The 27,982-nt window shown below is 44.3% G+C and overlaps 1 protein-coding gene across 4 annotated transcripts in view; it reads right to left on the bottom strand.

Moving 5' to 3' along the window:
- The window catches only part of ARHGEF7 (Rho guanine nucleotide exchange factor 7), a 908,392-nt gene that overhangs the window by 331,783 nt on the left and 548,627 nt on the right, over positions 1–27,982 (bottom strand). For all 4 annotated transcript variants that reach the window (XM_085622182.1, XM_085622181.1, XM_085622184.1 and 1 more), the window contains one exon: positions 7,098–7,244. In XM_085622182.1, coding sequence (XP_085478308.1) covers positions 7,098–7,244 — 147 coding nt within the window. The remainder of the gene's footprint in view (positions 1–7,097; positions 7,245–27,982) is intronic.

Here is a 27,982-nt window from a genome sequence, read left to right as displayed (position 1 = left end):
GCACTGCTTACCCCAGATGCTTTCCTCAACTCTTGTACTCCATCCTCCTGCCTCAAGCAACCTGGAAAGAGCATTTGAAAGTACACAGAGAACCCAGTGTTTACTGGGTGGTATTTGTCTATAACCTGTGCCAATTTAAAAAAACTAAGTGAGGCTGGAAGGCCGCAGTATTTATTTCTACATAACGTACAAGTTACTTACCTCCGGTAACGATGTATCTGGTAGAGACGATTCTAGCCGCAGATTCCTTAACGTAGAATTATCCCCAGGCATGAGAATGGACCCGGAAAACCTTTCTTGTCCCAGCATCTCTGCGCACCGGGGGGCAGCACCACGCGACTCCGCCCCGCCGTGTTCCGCAGGCGTGACGTCAGCGAGGTCATATAAGCCCCACCCCGGCGCGCTGACGTCAGTTTGCTTCGGAGAACACGGAGCCATCACAACATAACTGAGGAGAGCATGGGAACAGTGTGCGAAAAATCAGAGAAACAAAACAGACAGAGAGAGACAAAGGGGGAGGAACAGCACCAGTTGCCACCAAGGTACCAGAAGGCTATAACAGCAAAGCCATAGCAGGGAAGGAGCAGAGCACCACTTCGAGGAATGGCTGTGCAAGCCAAGGCGATAGTACCAGAAGGCACTAAAGCACCAGAAGGCCACAGCAGAGAAGCCATAACAGGGAAAGAGCAGAGCACCACTCCAAGGCGACAGCTATACTGGAGGCATAAGTATGTGAAAACAGGAGGGGGGGGGGGGAGAGAGAGAGAGAGAAAAGAGAGAGAACGAGAGAGAACGAGAGAGAGAGAGAGAGAAAGACTGCAACCACAAGAGCAACAGCAATCCACCCCCAGACTACGTTTTCAAGGAGGGCCATACCCCCCTGAAAGGAGCAGGAGGTCAAAGGACAGGCAAAATAATCCCCAACGCAGAAGAACGCAAGGGGATCAGAAACCCCAAACAAACAAAGTAAAAAAGAGCAAAGAAGGCCCCTACACTGTAGAGAAACCAGCTGGAGGGAAGCAAAGGCATGCAGAAACCAACCATGCCTGGAACAATCGAGCAGAACCGGACAGCCTGATCGGAAGAAGGCGAAGAGGACACCCACAGAAGACAAGCCACCCAGAGGGAAGCGAGGACAGAAAACCAAGCCGAGGTTCATCGCAGAACGGGGAGGAAGGGTGGGTCGTGAAGGAATCTGCGGGTAGAATCGTCTCTATCAGATACATCGTTACCAGAGGTAAGTAACCTGTACATCTGATAGAGACTACTAGCCGCAGATTCCTTAACGTAGAATAGATGTCCTAGCCATACCCAGAAGGAAGGAGGGCCTGCGAGAGAGCCTCCCCAACTGGAGAGACACAGGGCCCCAGCAGGGGACATGTCACAGGAACAAGAAGAGAAGGCCAGGAGAGCCCACACCCAATAAAGGGAGGGCCGCCCAACCCCCCGCAGGGACAGACAGCGCCCGGAGGATCACAAGGAGCAAAAGAAGCCCCTCAAACCCCAGGAGAAGAGGCAGAACCGGAGGTAGGGCCCACCATAAGAAGCACACGCAGTGATGGGGAACAGCCAAACCCACCTCGGCAGCGAACAGCGGACAAGGCAGGAACTGCTACCCCGCAAATAGCGCAGGCGTAAGAAGAAAAACACAGATGCACAAAGCCCCAGCGGAACCAGAGGCAGGGGCACAAGGGAACACAGTAAGGGCCCCAACGGTGGACCAGAACAAGCAGGCAGGCGCAGGCATGCGCAGCCAGCAGCAGGCAACACCACAAAGCAGCACACCAGACCAAGCCAGGCGCAGACAGATCAGGGAGGGCCAGAACACACCCAAGGGAGGGCCCGGTGCCGAAACACACACACACACACACACACACACACACACACACACACACACACACACTAACCCACAAAAGAACACAGCAGCCAAAGTAAAGCCAGTCCCTCAGGAACACCAGATAGAGGACCAGGCCGAATCCCCGGACAGAAGGGCAGAAGCGCCACAACACTACACCGCAGACCAAACTGGGCGAGCTGGGCGCAACGCAAGCTGCGCCAAGACCAGAGCAAGAAGACCACCACAGCGATATACCATAATGCCAAGGAGAGGAAGGAACATGAAAAGGGTGACCACACCACCCCAGCACATGACAGAGCTATGTAATAGCGACCAGTACCCCCACATAGGGTTTGCTACGTCCCAAGAAAACATGGGAACTCCTCTTAGGAAAACATTCCGCAGTAGAGGACATACAGAAAAAGCCTGCGGGCAAAACCGCAGACGGCTTGCCAAGCAGCCAATAAAGAAGAAACAAAACGCCCAATAGCAGGACCTATACAGGCTTACCAACAGCCAAAACCATAAAGCAAAAAGGTGGGGCTGAACCAGCACCCAACAGCAACCAAGGGCCAACGGAAGGACCCTGAAGGCACACTAACCACACAGAATACACAACCAGGGCTACTTGTGACTAGGCCCCAGAAAACAATGGGAGAACACCTCCCAGAACACAGACCGACATCCAGGTTTACTGAAGAGGAGGAGGAGAAGGAGAAGGAAAAGGACGAAGCCCTGCAAGGAACCTCTGAATGGCAGAATCTGCAGGGGCGTGAAACAAAAGAGCGCCATCGATGGGGAGGTCAACCAGCCGCTCCCTAACGTTCTCAGGGAAAACACTATCCCTCAGCCAAGCATGGCGACGGAGGGCCATTGAAGAAGCCATGGTGCGACCAAGCGCCTCAGAAACATCCAGAGCCGTGCGAAGAATAAATGCCGCCAGCTCCCAGCCATCCAACACATGGTGCCACAGATCAGCGCAGGCACCCCCCTGAGAAGCGGAAGACAGAATGGACTCCGCCGAATCCCACAAGCAAGAAGTGGCTCTGGCCAACACACAAAGCGTGTTGAGCGCCCGCAAGGCAGCACTGGAGGAGGCGAAGATGTTGCGCCCCCATGAATCTAACCACCTGGCCTCCCGCGACGGGGGAGACAACACCGATGGCAAGGAGGGAAAGGCAGTCTGCAGAAGAGGGCCCCTGGTAGAAGGGTGGAAGGAAATGCAGACAGGATCATGCGGAGCAGGACAGTGGCGGTGCAGAAGCGGCTGGGGCCCCGGATCCCCCGTGGCAGGATGCCCCCAGGCCCCCAAGAGAAAATTATGGAGCGAAGCTTCGAAGGGAAGAAGCAGCTCCCATCCACCAGAGCCCTGATAGAGAACTTCCAGCAAATGATCCGCGGGGAAATTGGCAGCCGGATCGCCCATGCGTAAAATCCCCGCGGCTGTGGAGACAGCCCAGGCGAAGGCAGCACTCGCCTCCGTAGGGCAACGCGGTGGGGAGAGCAATTCCTCCGTGGGCGATGGCTGTAAGCTAAGCCGGCCATCCCCCTGTGCTACGGTGTCCCACACAGAGTAAGAATAGCGGCCCAACAGGCACGCAGTATTCACTGTTTGCAACCCAGAACTGGCAGAAGTGAAAATATTTTTCCCAACCTGCTCCAGTTTCCTCGATTCCTTCTCCGGAGGAGCAGAAGGGAATGCACTCGGCGAGGCAGAAGCCTGGACAACCAGACTCATGCGTCGGGTGTTGTGTGAGAAAGCTGGGGTTGCCAGGCGCCAGGCGATGGAGGCGTGCTACACCTTAACTACAGGGACCGCTGAATTAGGTGTGGTCCAGGTGCTAAACAGGATGGCAGTAAGCGCCTCATTGAAAGGCAGCAACGGCTCCGCAGAGGAGGACGGTAGCTGCAGCACCTCGGTCAGGAGATTGGTCCTGATAGGTACAGAGGGGAGCTCGAGGTTAAGAGCCTCAGCCGCCGTACGCAACACCACTGAAAAAAACCCAACCTCCTCCGTAGCCACGGAAGAAGGGGAAGTGTACCAGGGTGTGGAGAGAAATCCAGATCCACTGGAACTTCCATGTCCCGTTCCCATTCAGGCTCATCCTCACATTGAGCAGCAAGAGGGTCTTCAGACCCCTCCCAGTACTCCCTTTCATCCACCGGTTCTTGAGGAAATGGGACGAACTCCCCACCCAGAAATGCAATTGGGGTGTAAGATACCAGTCCCGGTTCAGCGCAGTCCAGCGACAAAGGCGGCGTGGAGGCCGGCGTCGAGGCCAGAGACGGAGAAGCCAGAGGATATGGTGCCAGCGTAGCCGAGGCCAAAGGCAGCGGCGGCACGAGGGCAGACCCACCCAACGGGTCCGCGGGTTCCGAAGGCGCTCTGGAGGGACACGATGGGGCAAACGAATGGCGCAAGGCCGACACGAAGGCATGTACCTCATCAGAAGTTGCGTGTTTTCCCGGAAAGGGTGGGTAGGCCGCAGGCAACAACGGAGGCTCCAACGGAGCCGCGGGGGTGTGACCGCTCGCCCCCTCCACCGCGTCCCGTGACCGGTGAGGGTAGAGGAAGAGCGACGTTGCTTCTTCGACTTTTTATGGCGCCTCGGCTTGCCTGTCTCCAATTCCGGTAAGCGATGCTGAAAGCTCCGCGACCGGTCCCTCGACCTCCCATGGCAGCGGGACCTTGATCGGCACGGAACCGATTGCCGGACCTTTAAACAACTTTCGGGTACACTCCCGCAAAGCTTTCGGCGCCATAGCCCGAAAATCGTGGAACGCCTCGGGGTCACGGGCGTGCCCCAAGCAGAAGAGACACACGTCGTGCGGGTCCGCTACCGACATGTTCTGACAGCCTGCCCTACAGGACTTAAACCCGGGCATCCCTACTGCACCAGGAGTCAAGTTCTCGACAAAACAAGTTGTCAGAAACCAAATTAAAACTTTTAACTAGGGGTACCGCTTTCTCCCGGATCTGCGCTGCTGTACGGGAAGAAAAAAACTGACGTCAGCGCGCGTGGGCGCATCTAAGTAGCTCTGACGATGTCATCTCGGCGGCTACGACGCCAGCGACGTACGCGGAGCCGTACGACCACGCCTACCAACGCACAGGGTTACTGCTGACAAAAACTTTCCAGATCCAGTCTGACGCCTGGGGATATTCTAAGGTAAGGAATCGATCACTAACGTGTCTCTTTCAGATTTAAGTATTGTAAGGACATATCTACTTATGCAGCTATGCCCTCACCTGTGGTATAGTGCACCCTGTCTTAGGGCTGTAAGGCCTGCTAGAGGAGTGACTTACCTATACCTACAGGCAGTGCTGGCAGGCATGGCACCCAGGTAGGGTGCCATGTCGACTTTGTTGTTTTTCACCTCACAAGGGCATGCAAGATGCAAAGCCAGAGTCATGATCCTAATGAGGGGGGTCCTAGGGAACCCTCTTCAGCTCTCAGGCCCTAGGTACCCAGGGTACCACTTACTAGGGACTTACAGGGGGCAGAAGTACCAATTGTGGATATGCTTTAGGGGAGAAACACTGGCACTGGGAACCTGGTCGGCAGGGACTCAGAGCTCTACAATCAAAACCACATCAAATACCAGGCAAAACGTGGGACAGAACCATGTCGAAAGAGGCACTTTCTCACCTCATCCAACTTTGATCACAAAAAATTGTTTGATACAGTGTGTGGAGTATTAACATGGGCCGTTTTTGGGCCTTAAAAAGAGGAAACTGCACAGAATAGGTAGGCAGAAAGCGAGTGATTAATCTGAGGTTAGATAAAGTATTCACCGGAAAGAGAGTTACCGATATTAAACTAGTTGTTCTGCTGGATACATCCATCCGCAGATTTGCCACCTTAGAATAGAAACCAGTGAAGAACCTCCCCAAGGTGGAGGGTCGGTGGAGTGAACTCAGCCAAAACATCTTGCAGAACAGAGTGGCAAAATGTCCTTCTCACAAGACCAGGATGTCAAGGCAGTAATGCTTTGTATTTGTATGCACAGACACACGTCGCAACCCTGCATATAGTAAGGACAGGCACTCTCATGCTAAAATTCTGAGGTAGCAGCATTAGCCATGGTGGATTGGGCTCTGAGACGCTCCAGGGGCTATTCTTGGCAGATCCTAATGGAAAGGACTAGCAACCTCAATAAGGTTCTCTTCTGCACAGCCTTCCCCTTCTTTGCCAGAGAAACTACTTTAAAAAAAAAACACGATTGTTCCACTCGATTGTTCTACTCGATGATCCTTTGTACAATCAATGTAAATCTTAAAACCAATTTGGGGTCCAGCCGGTGGAGTCTCACCTCATCTTTCGAAGGATGAGGGAGGAGCAAAGAACTCTTGAAGAGTGATGGATTGCTCAACAAAGGAGTCATGACTTTAGGTAAGAAGGTAGCCCGTGTCCTAAGCACCAATTTGTCTGGGACAGAGGTGGTGTAGGGTGGTTGCCCTGAGAGGGCCTGTAATTTACTCATGAGACAAGCTGGCATGAGATGCTGAACTTAAAGGCTGTCATCTTCATTTCGATTATGTTAGCTCGTCTGCATCGATTTTTCTGGGGAAAAGGTAGTTTAGGGTGGAGTGTGACAGTGGCATCACAAGCGACTTGGGAGGAAACATGTGTCAAAACTTCAATAAATCCCATCACAAAAGGAGAGCTGAAGAAGAATGGTTGGTCAGGCCAAAGTAGAAAGGCTGAAAGGGCCGAAAAATAACCTTTTACAGGGCCCACTACATGCTCGGTTAAAGACAAAAAAAAATGAAATTAATGCCAACAGCTTTGCTTACATGGGGTCCGCTTTATGCGCACTGAACCAGGTCACAACTGTGTCCCAGCACCAGGCATAAATGCATTTGGTGGAAGGGCGATGAAGATTACATGCACCACCTCAGTCAGCAAATCTAACGCAACCAATTGTCATCCCTCAATCTCCATGAAAGGAGGTGTAAGTTGCATAGATCGAGTGTAGGACACTGCGCTGTTGCTGAGAAAGGAGTGAAATGGAAATTACATTATATCAGTGAATTTGAGCAAAACATAAAAAATGTTTAACTAGAAACGCTCCCACAATATTTCCAAGTTTTGTTACGCAAAAGAATAATATAATAGATTTTGATCACACTAAAAACTTGCAAATTGCCATTAGTACCATAAATTCAAATTGGTTGAAGGGGAAGGGAGTGATCAAGTAAACACCCATGAAAAACGTGTACAAGAGACGATGAATTAAATTTAAAAAAGGACTTTACCTCATTTCCTGCGCACTGAATCAGGACTTGTGACATGTATAAAACATTGCCAAGCGTTTTGATGTCCTCTCCTTCCCAACATCGAATAGCTTCAGTCAGTATCTGAAGTTCCAGTTCTTTTCGTTTCCGCACTTCTTGACACTGCGCCTATTGAATGTAGAAGTCTCCCATCAATAAAGAACGCCCCTGATAAATTGACAAACTGTGAAATATTAGCCACTGCAACAAGTTTTCCCAGAATATAGTCAGGATTTATTTTACAGTTATCTTAATTGCATCATTTTGTGGTGTTCAATCTTTTTTAACACAGATAGAACACAGTTAAACCACTTGCTTCAACCATTGAAGCATTTCTTATGAAGGCACTATATATCTACCTTAAAAGTGGATTATATCTTCTCTGCTTTCTTACATTTGTGTTTAATAGTGACTCTTGAAATTGAGGCTGCACTCTTATCACAAATGGTTACCAAAAGTAGGAAATGTCAGATCCTTTCCGTTACAAATAAGGCTTCTTTTTCTTTTCCATGTATCCATTTCGTAACCTTTTAATGGAAAGCAATTCTATGTATTGTCTGTTTTCTGGAAAATATACATGCAATAATTTTTTCACCTTCAACGGAAAAATGCACACTTGCATTAGGATTTCTTTAACATGTATGCACTACATTAAGCAGCTATGTACTAAACCTCTGTAACTTCATTAGCCTTGATAAACACATATTGTGATTGTATAGTAGTCGCATAGTAATTAAACTCAAATGCGTTAAAGTTAAGGAGAATGGAAGGTTCCACATCTTCAACGACCAAAAAGATCTTATATTCTTAGAGGACAGAGGGACTAGTATGATGGATACGAGATTGTCACCTGCTTCTAATTCCAAGTCATAATCTTTTTCAATATACAGCTCTGGGTTTTATAGCCTTTCCTAATGTTTATTTAGGAGTAAAATATCAAAGCACTACACAGCATTTGCATATAGAAGTTAATCTAATTATAGTGCCTTAAAAATTTGGTCTACCACACTGTATACACTATTGCATTCTTAGTTCATACTCAGTACATACAGCACTTGGTCTCCTCCTTGGCCTCTGCATCTGGGGTGATCTCTGGCTCCCATGCCTTCTCCCTGTGGTCCATATGTTGGGCAGATTGCTGGGTACCATTCCACCCAGTGGGCTTACAGCCACATCTCTAATGCCCACTCCTCAGCTAGAACCTAGTACAACTATAATCTTTAGAGAGGCACACCACTGTGCCTTCTATTTTCTACCATTACCCCAGCTGGGTCATCTCTCCTAGTACTCCTCGCCCTTAGAGAGATATTGGTGTGTAACTTCCCTCCTCATTCTGTTTCACTCATACCGGATACATGTTCTTCATATAATTTCTTCCCTACTGTTCGCAAGATTCGAACCTTACATACGGTTTGCTGTTTGTCATGTTCCAGCGAAGGCGGCTTCCACCTGTTGTAGTCTCTCTCACTTACAGTGTTTGGGCTGGGTTGGTCGGGTGGAGAGGATGGTGGGTTAAGGGTGGGCGGGTTTATGGGTCTTTCTCTCCCAATGTTTAGTTGCTTTTTTTTCCTCACTAGTAGGTCTATGTCTAAACTGTATACAGCCTATTGGTTTGTTATGTGTACCACTTTGTACTTACCTGTTCTTGCAGCTCTTCTCTCTCACTTACAGTGTTTGAGCTCGGATGGTCGGTGAAGGGGTGGTGGGTTAGGGGTGGGTGGGTTTATGGGTCTCTCTCTCCTAATGTTCATTTGCTTTTTTTTCCTGTATGTCTAAACTGTGTACAGCCTATTGATTCGTTACCTGTGCCACTTTGTACTTACCTTTTCTTGCAGCTTTTTTTCCATACTCTCCTACTGACAATCGGCTCCAGCTCAGAGATCCGCGCTACATTCTCAGGGGGTTTCCCTTTAATATCACTGGTTGGTGCTCTAGTAAGACTTTCCTTCCTTGTTCCATCTTCACTGACTACTCTGACTTGCCAGAATGCCCCGGGGTGTGCCCTTACTTAGAAGCATTTTGCTAGATCTCACTGTCAGCTCACCACACAGTCTTTTCCCCATAACTACACAGCCATGGTTTTAACTCCCCGCCATGAATAACTCCCCACTAGATAGGAACTTAAAATGTGTCTCCTTAAATGTCATGGGGCTTAACCACCCAATCAAGGGCAAAAAATAGAAATCTAACTATTTAATCTGAAACCGGATGTTATTCTGCTACAAGAAACCAAATCTGACCATGCGGGACTTGCAAGTTTCTGGAGGAGTTGGATTGCAGACATCCTTTGTTCCTTGGTGGAGCACAAAAAGGGTGGGATTGCCATGTTGATTTACAAGTACGTAAGGCCTACCCACCAGATTGCACTAGGCGGATGACAATGGAAGATGGGTTCCCTCAAAATTCATGAAAAATTACTGCCACTTTCACGTTCTCAATATATATGGACCGAACTAGGATGGCCCAGATTTCTGGGATTCCCTGAGCCAAATTCCAAACTATGATCTTGCAATCCTGGGAGGTGACTTAAATTTTCCCTTAGATGTAACTATCGATAGACAGTCCGAGTCCACCCTCCAGCCCTCTAGATCACACAGATGATTAACCAAACTTTGTGACAGATTCGACCTACTAGACCCGTGGAGACTCCAAAACCCTGACACTAGAGACTACACCTTTTTTGCCATCCCTCACAAGTCTTACTCCAGAACACACTATTGATACATTTCCAAATCCTAGGTTTATCTGGTAGACCAGACAGAAATCCTGATAAGGTTAATCTCTGACCACTCTGCCATTACAATCTCCCTCACCGGCGCAAATACACCTATGATGGAGCAAGGTTTCGTACTTAGAGACTTGCTTGTATCCAATCCTCTCAAATAACATGTAACTAGGTAACCAACACGTTTTGTAAATACTAACATTGCATTAAACATGACATACAGTATCCAGGGGAAGCTTTCCTATGTGGATTACTAACAAGTAACCAGAGTGTCTTAAAAATGGCCGCCAAAAATGCGGGAACTTCATTGCGCATGCTTCTACTGCATCTACGTAGTATGACGTATTCTGTCGCTTGGTGGGAAAACTTTGCAGCTGCACAATAGCACTAAATATGGCCGCTTGAAACTCACATGATTAACGCATATGCTACTGCTTGAACTAAAACTCGTAAATTCTACTAAACACTAATGCAAAAGATTTAAATAAGTAAATGGGGATAGAGTAGAGATAAGTGGTATACAGTGAAATCATTTATTGTCACATTCTAATGTGTCTTTTTCTGACTTTATTATTAGTTCACGTTTGGGCGTCAGAGGGTGACAAATTCCTACCTCACATAACCTGTGCGCTTAGAAACTTGCCGGAAACTGGAATGACACACTTGAAACACAGCCAAGGCCACATTGGCCAAAGACGCCTGGGAACATAAACCCCTGAACCGGACGAAAGCAACAATTGTGGATAAATTGTATAATTTGTAATGATCATAATGGGAAATGCGGGTGGGAATAAAGCTATGGGAAAGTAAATTAAGGGGCGGAAACATAGAACAATAGTCCACAGTAAAATTATTACTTTTAAAATGGTGTGATGAACTCACCTCCTCGCCCTGACCAATCAAAATAGGGGAAAACACAAAAATTGCAATTTTGGGGGAAGTTACATGAATATAGAATAGTATAATTGAGGTAAGTTAGCTAGAGACTTTGTCAGACTGGTCAGATCCTCCATTCCGACTCGTCACCGACCCAACGCGTATGCTGCTATTCTGTCTGAGACCCTGCTGCTGCCAGAAACTCTGCTCGAGAAATTGAGATACTGATCGCTAATCTAAATCATCTAGAAGGGAATTTCGGAAGAGGGACACCCGAGGAGAGTAGTATCAGAGAAGGGTGAGACGCTGGCGTTGCACTTAGAAGAGGTTACCTTCCCAGATCCAAATGTGTCCAATCCGCTGTCTGTATCCTGTCCTGGCAGATTCTATCTGACCTATCTACAAAGAGTAGGGTTTATCTATCACCTAAGTAAATATAAATCAGTTAAACTGTCATTGTACCCGCTCTCTCTCTTTTCCTTTTTCAGGTACCGTCTTCACTGCTCATTATTATAACTTATTTGACTTTAACTTTGCCTCTTGATATAATGTCTTTAAGCTGTGATCGATTCGGACTCACAAAATTATTAATTTAGATAAAGGTTTTCCAAACTTTCTGAGGTTGTGGTTATTTCAAGTATAAGATAAATGTCATTTTCTACTTTAAACTATCTCAGAAACCCGATTCATCGACAAAGGAATTATTAAGGAGATCAATTTGGTAAAACTGGGTAAAGTGAAACAAGATTACAGGTAAAACTCAAAAATTGATATCAGCGGGGGTTTGCTAGCTCATTTGTGTGAATGGTTTGGGCCCAGGTGGGTATTTTGGTATATGTGTGTTTAACCTGAGCTGGTGACCCGTGCTCGATCAGTTTTTCTTTGGTAGCAGAGGCATGGTTAGGTTCTAGTTAGTTAGGTAGAAAATAGTGTGGATTGAATGATTTGATTTATGCATTAACAACCACTATTCGTTAAATGTTATGTATTGTTTTATGTCGTCTGGAAATTCCCGGGAATATTGAATAGTGGGTGGCGAATGGAAGCCATACCGCAGTGAGGTTACTTGTCTGGATCAGGAAAGTTACACAGGACTAGAAGCACTGAATTAGGGATTATTTTTTTTTCGTATAAAAGTGAGAATAATTGGTAGCCAAGGAGTCAACTCGTGAAACTTTGGTCTTATATCACCTAGAAAGGGTAATACTGAAGGAGCAGCAGGTTCTCTGATGATTGCGTGAAGAGTAAGCGGAAAGGTTTACTCGTAGTGTATGAAGAGTAAGCGGAAGGGTTTTACTCGTAGTGTGTGAAGAGTAAGTGGAAAAGGTTTGCTTGCAGTAAAAGTTGACTATTTTTTGAAGTTAGAAGATCAGACACAGTAGCGAATGTTTCTATGTTGTTGATTAATGAAAATTATATGTAAAATTGTGAGAAAAATACGTTTTCCTATTACCTTGCAAAGGAGGGGTCAGTTGCGGGTACTGCACTGACGTCACAGAGGGCCGTGCTGGGATTGGTTGAAATAGCGGCCGTGTGACTGTTGTGAAGAATTGTAAAGGAGGGGTCAGTAGTGAGGAGTGATAATGACGTCACTAAAAGCCGCGCTAGTATTGGCTAAACGCATAGCAAAACAGAATCTGATTGGTGAGAAGAAAAAGAAGCTGTGCTGGTATTGGTCAGTTGTTAAAGTAAAAGCGAACATTTCATTAGTTGAAAATAAAAGCCAGATTAATAATGGATAGTGGGTCTTGCATGTGGAGACACAATCCTACATTAATAGGGAATCGCCCAGTCAGAAGGTATTTAGGTTTTGCCTACTAACAGTACATAAAAGGAAGATCACGCAAAATATATGGCGAGAAAAGAAAAATGTCATTTATGCAGAGAATTAAGCATTATCTTAAAAAGGATAAACCCATTAAGACTAGAGAGGGAATATTCATTCCTCCTCCGAAAACTCCCGCATCCTATATGATGGTAGAAAGAGGTTATCATACTTGTGTATGGACAGAAAATTTGATAGAATATACAAAAGATGATGGAATACTGGCGTTTCCAGAGTACGGAATATCTAATGGAAGAATTTACATAACTTATGCACTAGAATGAATGAATTAGAACCAAGACCCAGATTAACTCAGTATGAAGCACTAGAAGAATGGGATACTGAGGCATTTGAGAGAGATAGACCTAGGAGTGACAGAAATTTGAGCAGATATTATCCAAAATTTCCTCGTGAAACTCCAAATAAGCTAATGAAACAGTGGAGACAGGCCATGTTCACTGAAGGGTTATATCCTGTATTGGTGGCAGAGGAACAAACAGGAGGAAAGTGCACAGAAAAGAAAAAGAATTTAACATAAACTGTTTGCGGGGATTCAGAAGATGATTATTTAGAAGATATCTTAATGAAAAATCCTCCACCTTATCAAGAAAGACCTAATAGAACTACTCCGAGTGCTCTGATTCTAGATACACCCTTAGTGCCACAAATAGTACATGAGAACAATGGAAAGGGTACTTCAGGAAAAAGAAAGGGAAGCAATAAATAAAAATAGAAACAAATTAATACAGAAAATAACACAGTTAAACACACATCCTGAAGCTTTAACTGTACCAGTGACTACAGGTCCTGTAGTACCACTGTGCGGGGATAAATCGAATTGTCCTAAAACACCTGTCATGACAACACCCATTATTGAGCCGAAAAAAGAGAAGTTAGTAGTTGATGACCAAGCTAGTGATTGCGAGTCTGTAATTTCATTAATGGACTTACCGATAAGAGGGTAAATAAATGACACACCCAGAAGAGTCACCCCAAGTTGCTCAAAAGAGGTACAAATCGAGACAGCCACCAGATCGAAAAATGCCACAATTGTAACCCCAGAAGAAATAGAAAGATGGGCACAAGAAATAGAGAAACCAAATTCACCACGGAAAATATTAGATATATTCAAATTGAAAGTTGAATTAAAAGAAATGATAGCTGGGAATGTAGGACTAGATAGGTTAAATACCTATAATGAGGAAGAATTGCTATTCATTTGCAGAAGCATAACCCGAAACACAAAAACATTTCATGAAAAATTGGTAAATTTGGCATCTGAAATGGGAATAGAATAGGGCGATCCAAAGTATTGCAAAAACCTTATAGAGCAGAATTTTCTGATAAGGATTTAGAAAATATGAATGTGTCAGGAAGAAAATTACAGGTTAAAGAATTAATGACGATATTGCAGAAACGGGGACATTTAGACAGGTGGAAAGTTCGGTGGTCAAAGAAAAAGGAGGCAGCCCAAGCAAAAATCGGTTAAATCTGAAAATTTAGTGAAAGAAACCGAGAAGGCATAAAGATTGTACCCAACGAGAGAGGTTCCAGGAGGGGGATATGTACATGTCTCATGGACCAGATAGGATATAATATCATTTACAAATGATTTTCCAAAGTTGAGAGAAAAACCAGAGGAATGGTATAGGCAAGTTGAAAGATTTGTGAAAGTATCCAAAGTTTTGTTGAAAGATTTATATGGTCTCTTTGATATAGTGGTGCCTGCTGACTTTTGGACTGAATGTAAAATTACAGTCGATTGGCCTCATGATGAGTCCCCAAGAAATGAGAAAACAGGAGCTCCCTCAAAGGAGGTTATGAAGAAATATAACCAAGTAATAACTTTCTGAAAAGGTAAAATTCCCCCAAAGGAAACTGATTGTATAAAAATAGATAGAACAACCCAGGAAAAAGAGGAGTCTGTACATGCGTATTAGGAGCGCCTCCTACAGGTATTCAAACAGTATAGTGAATTTGAGAGTATTGGGGACAAGGACAAGATGCATTTTGTGTATTGATTTGTGTCAGGGTTACGAAAAGAAATATCTGAAATGATTAAGCAGCATAATTTGTGCTGGCAAGCAAAGCCAATAGGCTAGATTTTAAAATATGCAAAATATTGTGGAGATGAGATTGACAATAGACAAAAGAATTTAGAAGAAAAAGTGATGTGGGCTCATGTGAAATTAGCAGAACAGCAAGAACTCCAGTTACAAAATCAGGCAGGAAATGCAGGAAGGGGGCAAGGTCAGGGGGAGACTAATGGGGGTAAACCGAAAGGGCGGTTAAGTAGAGAAGAGGCCAAGAAGAGGTTTCCCCGTCATAGGTGCGGAAAATTGGGGCATTGGAAGAACGAGTGTAAAAGCTTACAACATAATAATGGCCCAAATCAAAATTTAAATCCACAGACGCAGAATGAGGTGCAAATGAATCCACCCCAGTAGGTTGTAAACCTACAGAGTCAATTGCCACCTGCCCCTTTGCCAAGTACAGTGCTGACACAGGATTCCAAGAAGGAAGTGATAAGAAAAACTATGTAACATCGCAGTTTATTTTGCAGGATACATATTTTGGAGATCAAGATCAATGACGGTGCCTGAGAGGGGAGGAAGCGGAGTGCGTACTTGGCGCATCCTAGTCAGGTCCGTACACTGATGGAAAGGTAGAAGGCAATGACATTACCTTTTTGTTAGACACTGGTGCTACCCGCTCTACTGAGAGAACAGCAGACATCCCAAAACCTACCCCTCTCGGGAGAAGCGATGCAAGTATTGGGTGTTTCTAATAAACAGATTAGGACCCCTAGTACAAAACCAATGGAAGAGTGTATTGGAAATTTTAAAGAAATGCACAAATTTGTAGTGTGCGATTCTAGTCCTGTAAATTTGTTGGGAAGGGACTTGTTGTGCAAAATTAATTACACCATATTTTGCACACCGGATGGTGTTGCCATTCAGACCCCTGATGAAGATGGAATATTTAAAATCATGTTAGCCAAGCAAGGAACAGGGGTAGATTAATTATATTCAGTGATGACCAAAGACGACTTACCTGATGAGGTCAAAGCAACAGTGAATCCTGAAGTATGGGATTTTACAGGAAAGGAAGTAGGGTTAATGACAGACGTAGACCTTGTTAAAGTGACTGTGAAAGAAGGTGCAGTCTATCCAAATACTCGACAATACAAGATGAGTCCCGAAGTAAAGGCTGGTGTTGCAGCAGAAATTGATCGAATGGTCGAACAAGGCATCTTAAAGGAAATCATGAGTAGTCCCTGTAATTTACCTATAATTGGCACTAAGAAACCAAACGGAAAATATAGGGTAGTTCAAGATTTAAGAAAAATAAACAAGATTGTTGTGCCATGTTGCCCTATAGTATCCAACCCTGAAGTGATTTTGTACCAAATACCATGGAATGCAAGATGGTTTACTGTAATTGATGTATGCCATGCTTTTTTCTCCATTCCACTACATCCTGATAGCCAGTTTTTATTTTCCTTTAAATTTGAGGATCGTATCTATGTTTGGAATCCCATTCCTCAAGGATACACAGAAAGTCCTTCAATTTTTAACCAAATTTAGAAAAAATGTCTTGAGACATTGGTGCTGCCTCGGGAATCAGTCCTGGTGCAGTATATTGATGACCTATTGGTCGCGTCTAAAACAAGAAGTGATTGTGTAACTGATTCCATTGCCTTCTTAAACCATCTAGCTAAAGGCGTACAAAGTGTCCCCTGAAAAATTGCAATTCTGCAGAAACAAAGTAAAGTATTTAGGACATCAAATAGAATGAGGATTAAGAAGAGAGACCACTGAAAGAATAAAAATAATAAAGCAAATGAAACTACCACAGTCACAAAAAGAAATTAGAATGTTTCTTGGTGTTGTGGCATTTTGCAGGCAATGGATTGTAGGGTTTTCTATATTGGCAAAACCCTTGATACAAATGACAAAGAAATGAGCAAAAGACCCAGTAGAGTGGGATGATCTGAGCATGCAATTTTTTGTAAAATTGCAAAATTGTTTATGTGAAGCACCTGCTCTAGGTATGCCAGATTATTCGAAAGAATTCGCATTGTTCTGTTGTGAGAGAGATAACTGTGCCCTCTCAGTTTTAACAAAGAGACATGGTCTAATGCGACGTCCAGTGGCATACTTTACTGCTACCTTAGATCCTGTAGCATCTGCATTGCCAGGATGCTTAAAAGCTGTGGCTGCAACGTGTGTAAGTATTGAACAAAGTGAGTCAATTGTAATGGGACATCCTGTTAAGGTATACTTCCCTCATGCAGTTGAAATTCTGCTAACAAGAACTCGAACTCAGTATCTCACTCCGAGCAGATTAACCAAATATGAAAGGATCATATTGGGAGCAGAAAATGTGACCATAATCAGATGTACCATTCTTAACCCAGCTACCTTGTTGCCACACAAAGTGGGTGGAGGCATACCCCACCAGAAGAAATGACAGCTTGACAGTGGCCAAACTCCTATTAAGAGAGTTCAAACCGCGTTTCGATATTGAATCAGACCGAGGGTCTCATTTTAATAATGAAATAATTCGATTAATTTGCAAAGCCTTCAAAATTGAACAAAAGCTGCACAGTGCATACCGCCCAGAGGCATCTGGAGTGGTAGAACAATTGAATGGCACAATTAAGTCAAGGCTGGGAAAGGTGTGTGCATCCACTCCACTGGATTGGCCTGATGCTTTGCCTTTTGTTCTGATGGGACTTAGAAGTATTCCAGGCAAGAATACCAGATTCAGTCCCCATGAAATAATCATGGGAAGAACAATGAGGCAGGCATGTATACCAGGACACAAGCTGTTAGATATAACTGATGATTTGGTGCTGGAGTATTGCAAAGAGTTGGCTGACCAAGTGCGTTCTATATCTCACTAAGTTGGAGAAGACGCAGTCCCCAGGCAGCCGAACCCAGCGCATGATCTGAATCCCGGTGACTGGGTTGTAGTGAAGAATCATACTCTAGAATCGTGCCTAGCACCAAAGGTGGGAAAAACCACATCACATTATATTCGTTAAAACAACAGCAGTAAAATGAGCAGGTTTGCCCAATTAGATTCATGCAAGCCATACTAAAAGAGGTCCAGCACCAGACAAAGAAGAACCTCAACAGACTCAAGCAGGAGAAGGGGCGGAAGGTTTTACAGCTGAAGGATCACGAATAATAAATCCTGAAGTAGCAGAGCAGGAACAACCAAGCTCCAGTCTAAATGATTGGATCCCAATAGTTGAAATACCTGAAGAAATTGTAAGGACAAGGAGCCAAACTAGATTAGCTAGTCAGAAAATGAGCGAGAACCAGATAGGAACAGAAGAACACGCTCGGTAAGTGAAACCACGATTATTAGGGAACCTGAGCAGGACCGGATAAGGAAAGAGCAACCCTACTCAGACAGACAAAGTTGAAGTTATAGTTCCAGTGTCTGATGAGGGACCGATAGGTCTTAGAAAAAACGTTCAGGCAGAAGAAAATCAAGAAACAGAAAGACCTGAGCAGGACTAGTCAGGCGAAGTCAAACAAGTTTGGGTAAAGAAAGAAGAAAAGCCAATTAAAACTGAACCTCAACAGGGTCAGATTAGGGAAGAAGAACGCATCCAGGCAGAAGCCATCAAAATAAGAAGCCCTGGACAAGGTCAGGTAGAGAGGGATTCGGAAAACGAAAATAAATAAGTTGTGTCACAACTTAGTGAAAATAAAAGAACACTCGAAGAAAGTGAAAGCGCAGTGCAAGCTAAAAGAATCAGGAGAGGCGATAATTGGCCTAGTATAATCAAGAGAGTGAAGTACCGGTTTAAACCCATAACAGATGAACCAGAACAAGTAGACGAAATAACCAGTCAATCTGGACCGTAAACTGAAGTACCAAAACGAAGAAGTCCAAGATTAAACATAATAAATAATAAATTAAAGGGTCCTGAATGGACATGTTATTCTTGAAGATTTCGAAAATTTGGAGATAATCGGAAAAGATGATGAAAACGCAGAACCAATTGATGAAGAAGTGAGACCAACTTGAAAAGAATTTCCTTTTGTATTCTGTCATGAAATGTAATACTAAAGTAAAGAAGAGAAATCTTCTTATTCCATTCGATCAATGGCTGACAAAAAAAGAGCTGCTGGAAAACCGAATTGTGTAAAGAAATGTTGTAGAATATGTATAGGTAGTATATTTTTAGTACTCATAATATGGTTAGTACTAACTGTCGCCATTCCTTATTTGATGGTTACAAATGTACAAAATAGCACTAATACACATGGAAAGGTAGATATCATCAAAGGAGACAAAGTAGAATTAGAAGCACCAGATGAGTTAGATTTACATCACACTGTTAATAAAAATTATACAGATTTGAATGTTTTTACCAACTTGTTAGTACGATATGTAGAAACAATGGAGGTTAGCGATGGTTATGTATGTATGAAATGACTGGCATCTGTAGAAGAAGGAGTAACATATCATCATTTACCATTGACATATGGTATTTTGTGTAGCGTTTTAGCTAGTTTATTCTATAGAACAGGGAAATTGCAGTATTATTATTCTAATGTAGATGTGATTTTTTCTGAGGTTCCTAAGCGAAAAAGCATAAACCCTGTCCTTAGTAGGAGAGACTCAAAATTTATGGGTGAATACTTTCTAATAATGAAAACAATAGATATAGCCGAAGCACACAAGCACAATTTAACTTGTAAATTGCATGAAGAAGAGAAAATAATTCTGAATTTAATTGAGGCAAGGAGACAGGATTTTCAAAAGAGAGCTGCTGAACCTAAACCTCAGATACCTAAATGGGCTGAGGAAGAGCATTATGCAAATGGCAAGACTCATGCTGCAATGTCTTTGGATCTTGAAAAGAAGGGAAAACATTTTCTTCATAGGTTAAAGACTGAATATAACAATGTGTTTATTGGTTCCAGTGAATGTGAACATAATTTCTTAGTAATTGGAGAATGGGGACTAAAAGGAGGAACGGATCCAGTATTTCCTGTAATCTATTATGTGTGTGGCAATAAAGTCTATATTAGGCTGCCTGACCACTGGTATGGGAGTTGCTATTTTGGAATAGTATTCCCTAAAGTTTATCAGGTAAAGAGGATCACTGGAAGCAATGAAGGCAATAATGAACTAACACGAGTAAAAAGAGCTAGTTTTTCAGAAATAGTAGGTGATATTTTTGGAGCATTGATACCTTCAGTGGGAGTTCTCCCGAATTTACGAAAGATTTGTCATTTATCTACAGTAGTTCATCGGTTATCTACTGACACTGCTGGAGGATTCTTAACACCACCAGCTGATCCGCGCCGCCAAGAGAACAGCATTCAAGGACCGGTTGGACAACAACGCACACAACAGCAAGGAACTCTTCAACATCGTGAAAGAGCTTTCCAACCCCAACGCGGGAAACAACGACATCACCCCTTCGCAAGACCTCTGCAACTCCCTGGCTTCATACTTCCACAACAAGATCGCGGACATACACAGCAGTTTCAACAACCAACCAACGCACACCACGACCGACCAGCCAGCCCCCCCCACCACCACCCTCCACGCCTGGACCCCGATCAGCACAGAAGACACCATCCGCACGATGAACTCCATCCACTCCGGATCACCAACCGACCCCTGCCCCCACCACATCTTCAACAAGGCCGACGCTGTCATCGCACCCCACCTGCGAGACATCATCAACACATCCTTCGACACCGCCATCTTCCCCGAGAGCTGGAAACACGCCGAACTCAGCGCTCTACTCAAGAAACCAACAGCGGACCCCACCGACCTCAAGAATTACCGCCCCATCTCGCTTCTCCCGTTTCCAGCCAAAGTCATCGAGAAGACCGTCAACAAGCAGATGGCCGCCTTCCTCGAGACGAACGGATCCCTCGACCCCTCACAGTCCGGCTTCCGAGCCAAACACAGCACCGAGACCGCCCTCATCGCCGCCACCGATGACATCCGAGCCCTGATGGACAATGGAGAAATAGCGGCCCTCATCCTCCTAGACCTCTCCGCGGCATTCGACACGGTCTGCCACCGCACCCTAATACGGCGCCTCAGCAACATCGGAATCCAGGACAAGGCGCTGGAATGGATCATCTCCTTCCTCGACGGAAGAACACAGCGAGTCCGCCTACCACCTTACAAGTCAGAGGCCTCCGAAGTCATCTGCGGCGTCCCCCAAGGATCATCCCTGAGCCCCACCCTCTTCAACGTCTACATGAGCCCCCTCGCGGCCATCGTACGCAAACACCACCTCAGCATCATCTCCTACGCCGACGACACCCAGCTGATCCTCTCCCTGACCAACAACCCCGCCGCCGCCAGAGCCAACCTACACGAAGGGATGAAAGAGGTAGCCGAATGGATGACGACCAGCCGCCTGAAACTGAACTCGGACAAGACGGAGGTCCTCATCCTGGGCTCCTCTCCCTCCGCCTGGGACGACTCCTGGTGGCCTCCCGCCCTGGGCACCGCACCCAAACCGACAGACCATGCACGTAACCTGGGCTTCATCCTGGACTCCTCCCTCTCCATGACCAGGCAAGTCAACAGCGTCTCCTCGGCGTGCTTCAACATCCTACGCATGCTACGGAAGATCTTCTGGTGGATCCCCACAGAGACCAGGAAGACCGTCACCCAGGCCCTCGTCACCAGCCGACTGGACTACGGCAACGCCCTCTACGCCGGGACCACCGCCAAGCTCCAGAAGAGACTCCAGCGGATCCAAAACGCCTCAGCCAGACTCATCCTCGACATCCCACGATCCAGCCACATCTCTGGACATCTGAGAGACCTTCACTGGCTCCCCATCAACAAGAGAATCACCTTCCGCCTCCTCACCCACGCACACAAAGCCCTACACGACCAAGGCCCGAGCTACCTCAACAACCGAGTCAACTTCTACGCTCCCAAACGCCACCTCCGATCAGCCAACCACGCCCTCGCCGCCGTCCCCCGCATCCGCAGAGCAACTACAGGAGGAAGGTCCTTCTCCTACCTGGCCGCCAAGACCTGGAACTCCCTCCCGTCCGACCTGCGCCTGACCCAAGACCACCTCTCCTTCAGGAAGAAGCTGAAGACCTGGCTGTTCGAGCAGTAGCGGCACCCCCCCCCCCCCCCAGCGCCTTGAGACCCTACGGGTATGTAGCGCGCTTTACAAGTGTCACTGATTGATTGATTAATGACTAACACTGAATTAGTTGCGGTCAGATCTATGGTTATGCAAAATCGACTTGCTCTTGACATACTAGTGGCAAAAGAGGGTGGAGTCTGTAAATTATTGAAAGCGCAACATTGTTGCACGTATATTCCGGATAAAAGCGTTGAAATTGGGAAATACATTAAAAATATTACGAAATTAAAAGAAGAGTTGAAACCACTGGAAGATGAAAATGTCTTTACGAAGTTGACAAATAGCATTTCTAGTTTAGGTAATTGGTTTTCTAACATAGGTAATGGTATTTCTAGGCCAAATAATACTGCCCATAATGAGAATAACACTATTAGTATTAGCAATAATGTTCTGGCATAAATGTTGCAAAGGGAGAAAGAAATATGAATTGAATGAAAGAGGTAAGAAAAGAAACTTTGAGGAAATACAACTAGAAGAATTAAAAGGAGACTTTTTCAAAAGAATGAGAGGATTAAGGGGGGGAAAGAGAAAGGAATGAAAAGGTTGAAGAAGAAATTGAGATCTGCTAAAGTTGGCATCTGATTTAGCAGAAATTAGTGATGGCATTAAATGCCATCAGAGAGGGGACTGATGGAGCAAGGTTTCGTACTTAGAGACTTGCTTGTATGCAATCCTCTCAAATAACATGTAACCACGTAACCAACACGTTTTGTAAATACTAACATTGCAGTAAACATGGCATACAGTATTCAGGGGAAGCTTTCCTATGTGTATTACTAACAAGTAACCAGAGTGTCTTAAAAATGGTCGCCAAAAACGTGGGAACTTCATTGCGCGTGCGTCTACTGCATCTACGTAGTATGACGTATTCTGTTGCTTGGTGGGAAAACTTTGCAGCTGCGCAATAGCACTAAATATGGCCGCTTGAAACTCACATGATTAATGCAAATGCTACTGCTTGAACTAAAACTCGTAAGTTCTACTAAACACTAATGCAAAAGATTTAAATAAGTAAATGGGGATAGAGTAGAGATAAGTGGTATACAGTGAAATCATTTATTATCACATTCTAATGTGTCTTTTTCTGACCTTATTATTAGTTCGCGTTTGGGCCTCAGAGGATGACTGAAATTCCTACCTCACATAACCCGTGCGCATAGAAACTTGTTAGAAACTGGAATGACACACTTGAAACACAGCCAAGGCCACATTGGCCGAAGACACCTGGGAACATAAACCCCTGAACCGGACGAAAGCAACAATTTTGGATAAATTATATAATTTGTAATGATCATAATGTGAAATACGGGTGGGAATAAAGCTATGGGAAAGTAAATTAAGGGGCGGAAACATAGAACAATAGTCCAGAGTAAAATTATTACTATTAATATGGTGCGATGAACTCACCTCCTCGCCCTGACCAATCAGAATAGGGGAAAACACAAAAATTGCAATTTTGGGGGAAGGTACATGAATATAGAATAGTATAATTGAGGTAAGTTAGTTAGAGACTTTGTCAGACTTGTCAGATCCTCCATTCCGACTAGTCACCGACCCAACGCATATGCTGCTATTCTGTTTGAGACGCTGTCCCAGACCCTGCTGCTGCCAGAAACTCTGCTCGAGAAATTGAGATACTGATTGCTAATCTAAATCATCTAGAAGGGAATTTCGCGGAAGAGGGACACCCGAGGAGAGAAGTATGAGAGAGGGGTGCGACGCTGGCGTTGCACTTAGAAGAGGTCACCTTCCCAGATCCGAATCTGTCCAATCCGCTGTCTGTATCCTGTCCTGGCAGATTCTATCTACAAAGAGTTGGGTTCATCTATCACCTAGGTAAATATAAATCAGCGAAACTGTCATTGTACCTGCTCTCTCTCTTTTCCTTTTTCAGGTACCGTCTTCAGTGATCATTATTATAACTTTGTTTTATTGTACTTTAATTTTGCCTCTTGAAATAATGTGTTTAAGCTGTGATTGATTCGGACTCAAAAAATTATTTATTTAGATAAAGGTTTTCCAAACTTTCTGAGGTTGTGGTTATTTCAAGTATAAGATAAATGTCATTTTCTACTTTAAACTATCTCAGAAACCTGATTCATCGAGAAAGGAATTATTAAGGAGATCAATTTGGTAAGACTTGGTAAAGTGAAACAAGATTACATGTAAAACTCAAAAAATGATATCAACGGGGTTTGCTAGCTCATTTTTGTGAATGGTTTGGGCCCAGGTGAGTATTTTGGTATATGTGTGTTTAACCTGAGCTGGTGACCCGGGCTCGATCACCTACCCCTAGCAAGATTTGGAGGTTCAATGACAAATCAATCAAAGACGCTGCCTCCAGGGAGATGATTGAGAAAACCATAATAAAATATTTAGAAGACAACTCAATTTCAGATACCTCCCCTCCCACTCACTGGGATAAACTGAAAGGGACTGCCGGGGGTATCCTTATAAAAATCCAATACAGAATCAATAAAGACCAGAATACAGACCTCCTGGAACTAGAAAAATATATTAAAACCCTGGATTCCTCCCACATCTCAGACTCGAACCCTCAAACGCTGTCCACCCTCACCAAAAAAATACGAATATATCAGAATTTTGAGTGAAAGAGCGGGGGTTTTGGGCCAAAAAATATAAAAGCCTAAAACTCTGTGAAGCAAAATAAAACAGGCAAAATCCTAGCCTCCAATCTAAAACACAAACAAAACTACAAGGGAATTGATTCTCTCACAGATAAATCAAATGTCACCCAAACTAGACCACAAAATATCTTGGAAATTCTCATAGATTTTTTACCAATCTCTGTACAAAGATGATGCGGACATTTCAACTCCCTCTTGTGCAGCCTACCTCAGTGACATTCCCCTCCCGTCTATCTCTGATCAAGAGAAGCTGACCCTTAGCTCCCCAATGTCGATTACAGAACTTAAATCGGAAATACCTTCTTTGAAACCCAGTAAAGCCCCAGGCCCAGAAGGTTACTCAGCTAACCTTTTCAAAACTTTCGCTCATTTACTCAATCTAACCCGGTTGTCCCTCTATAAACACTTTGCTGATTCTGGAGCCATTTCGGGCACTACCAGCGAAGCCACCATTGTTGTAATCCCAAAAGATGGCAAAGACCCAACGTAGGTAAAGAATTATAGACCAATCTCCCTAATTGATTTGGATGCAAAAACCTACGCCAAGATCCTTTGTAAAAGACTCTAACCTCTCCTAACCCGATTAATCAATCACTCTCAGGTGGGTTTCATGAAAAATAGACTATCAAATGATAATACCAGACTCTTATGCCACGTCTTGGAAAAAGCCAAATTGACCCCTTCCGAAACAGTTGCGGTTACACTCGATGCTTTGGTGAAATTCAACCTCGGAGACTTTCACCAAAATGGTCAAGGCTCTTTATAGCAGTCCGTCAGCTACAGTGAGATCCGGGGGCCTACTCTCCACAGCATTCAACCTAGAGAGAGGTACAAGAAAGCGCTTGCCCCTCTCACCAACCCTTTTCATCCTAAGCCTTGAACCACTATGCCACAAGATTAGAGCCAACCACCTAATTCAGAGTCAACTTTAATAAGAACCCAGTGAAACTAGCGGCCTACGCCAACGATATTTGAATTATGACCGAAGAGACCTCACAGTCTATTCCTGCCCTACTACAGACATAGAAGTGTATGCACGAGTGTCAAATTCTAAACTAAATAAAGAAAGATTCTGGCTCTAAATAACCTCTGCTCCAACCTCTGTTCATGAATACCGGACTAGCCGGGCAACCAAAATGTATCAAATACTTGGATCTGGAGTTCAACTCAGACAGATCAGATTCCCTACACCGTAATGAGACCCTAACGCTGAAGAAAATACAGTCTTTCCTAGAGAGCTGGAATCCCAAATTTCTCACATGGTGAGGCCGAATTGAGACTGTCAAAAGGATGATCACCCCTATAATCAACTACCTCTCAAATATGTTTCCATTAGCTCTATCGGATGATTTCCACCAAATAAATCGATAGATTGGTAATCAAATTTATCTGACAAAACAAACGCCCTAGAATCTCTATAAAAAAGCTCTGCATTCCTGTTCAGCTTGTGGGTGTCAACCTGGTTGACTTCGGAAATTATCACACTGCTTTCCTCACAAGACAGGGCTCCCTCTACTCCCTATTGGTTATCAATTGAGAGGGGGCTTCACCCTATTATCCTCCTAACCAGCTCCCCAAAACACCATGCCACTGGAAAATACATTTTTAACACCACCAAAAGAGCTCTTCTGAAAATCGACTGGCACCTGGGGAGAATTCAAAGTTAAGGAATCTGCAGCTAGATGTCTCTATCAGATTCTAACTTAGTCTCCCTCTGGAATAACCCTAAAATTAGAATCCGGTCTTTTGGCCGCTTTGGGCCTCTAAGGGCATTCATCTCTTGAAAGATCTCGGATCTTCACAGTCCCCACTATCTTTTAGAGAAATAAGAACTCACTTCAACCTACAGGACTTAGATCTATAGGACTTCCTCAAACTTAAAGTCAGTCTGTCCAAACTTAACCTCCCTTCCGGCGAGCCCTCCTTTTCCAAATCCATTCTGACATTTGATAGATCTGGTCACCAAGCCTACAAGTTCTATCACCTCTTAAAACCGAAATCTAGTAACCTAACCGCAAGCTCTATGGCAAAATGGGACCCCGCTGAGACTCTCACACCGGAGTACTGGCATCTAATTTGGAAGTCAGTAGTCTCCCACAAAATCTCTCCCTCCCTCTCCCAGATGAAATTCTGACTACTGCACTGAATCTTCTGGACAACAGCCCGCCTTCACAAACTCTCCCTCAGAGACAACCCATCTTGCTGGAATTGTAATAATTTGACTGGTGACCTCCCCTACCTCCTCTTCTACTGCAGGGTGGTTTATCCATTTTGGGACTCTGTTTTCAATTTCACACACACTCTTTGCAGAGTCCAACTAAAAATTAATCCCCTATCCCTCGTCCAAAGATTCCTTGACCCAAAAATCAATTCTCGCAGCGATAGTCTCTTGGTTGATATCCTCCTAACCGCTGTCTGTAAAACAGTACTTGCTAACTGAAAAAACACAGCAGCCACCTATTTAAATTCCTGGTTAAACTGGATGTCCTTCCTGAGAGGCGTGGACAACATCTCCCTCCGCAGCTCCCCATAGTCAGTCCGCAAAACCTCTGTCTGGACAGCCCTCAACAACTATTTTGCCTCTACCAAACTCCCTTGAAGACCTATTGGGTGAATAGCTCGCCCTATTCCTTGATGCTCACCATCTCATGTCTGTCACTGCCCTGAATAAGGAAACTACTTGCTCCTCAATTCTGACTGGCACCGATCCTCCGATCTCAATCTGTCTTGTTTTACGGTCTTACAATGAATCACATACTGCAAGATACCCAACACCATGTGCCTTGTACTCTGATTAAGCTGCCACTCTCTATATACCGTTTCTCATTCAATCGCCTACTGGTTTTTACTTTCCATTTTACCATTTCCCCTCTTATTATTTGCAATTTTGTTTGGGTGCTGTATTTTGTACTACCTGTATTTGATGCAATTCACCTTATATATGATCATGTTTATTTTCCGCCATCCTTCTATCCTAATTCCTCTGTAACTGCCCTAATCTCTTCATTATGCAAATTTTTGTATTTCATTGGTGTTTCTCTCTCCCTTGTTTTAGAAAAATGGTCAATAAAATCTTTTGAAATCAAAAGAAAAATGAGTTGAAGTACTGCAGATATAAGTGCTCTTGTGAAAACTAACATATTAAGATCACAAGAATCTGAAGTTCTCCAAAGGAGTGGTAGCAAAGAAACTGGCATTGAAGAATTTGAGTCAAGATTATTAAAATTCATATTTTACCCCTTTTTATAAATAAATACAAAACAGGTGTTTTAGTATGCATTTACATGTAAAAAACAAAAACAAACACCATTAACAGGAATTGTTATTCCCTCATGAATGCTTCATGTCAAGTGATGCACAGTTCAGCTCCATACAAACAATAGGGAGCGAGTGCTTAGTCAAAACAGACAGGAGTCTATCGCAAAGTTTCCAATTCTCAAATAATCTGAGTGTTTAAGTTGATCTTAGGTGCACAACAAGAACTTTGTGTGTGCCATATCCTGATTCACAGAATAAGGATCTGAGGAGTGGTACGTCCATGGACGGAACTAAGTTTGGTAACGATTGCAAATATGGCATGCTCTACATTATGCGATGTTTAAGGTTGGAGAAAGCAGTGTGTCAGGA

Source organism: Triturus cristatus, chromosome 8 (assembly GCF_964204655.1).
Source record: "Triturus cristatus chromosome 8, aTriCri1.1, whole genome shotgun sequence".
Taxonomy (NCBI): domain Eukaryota; kingdom Metazoa; phylum Chordata; class Amphibia; order Caudata; family Salamandridae; genus Triturus; species Triturus cristatus.
The sequence above is the reverse complement of the archived record's forward strand: the minus strand, read 5'-3'. Positions and strand labels throughout refer to the sequence as shown.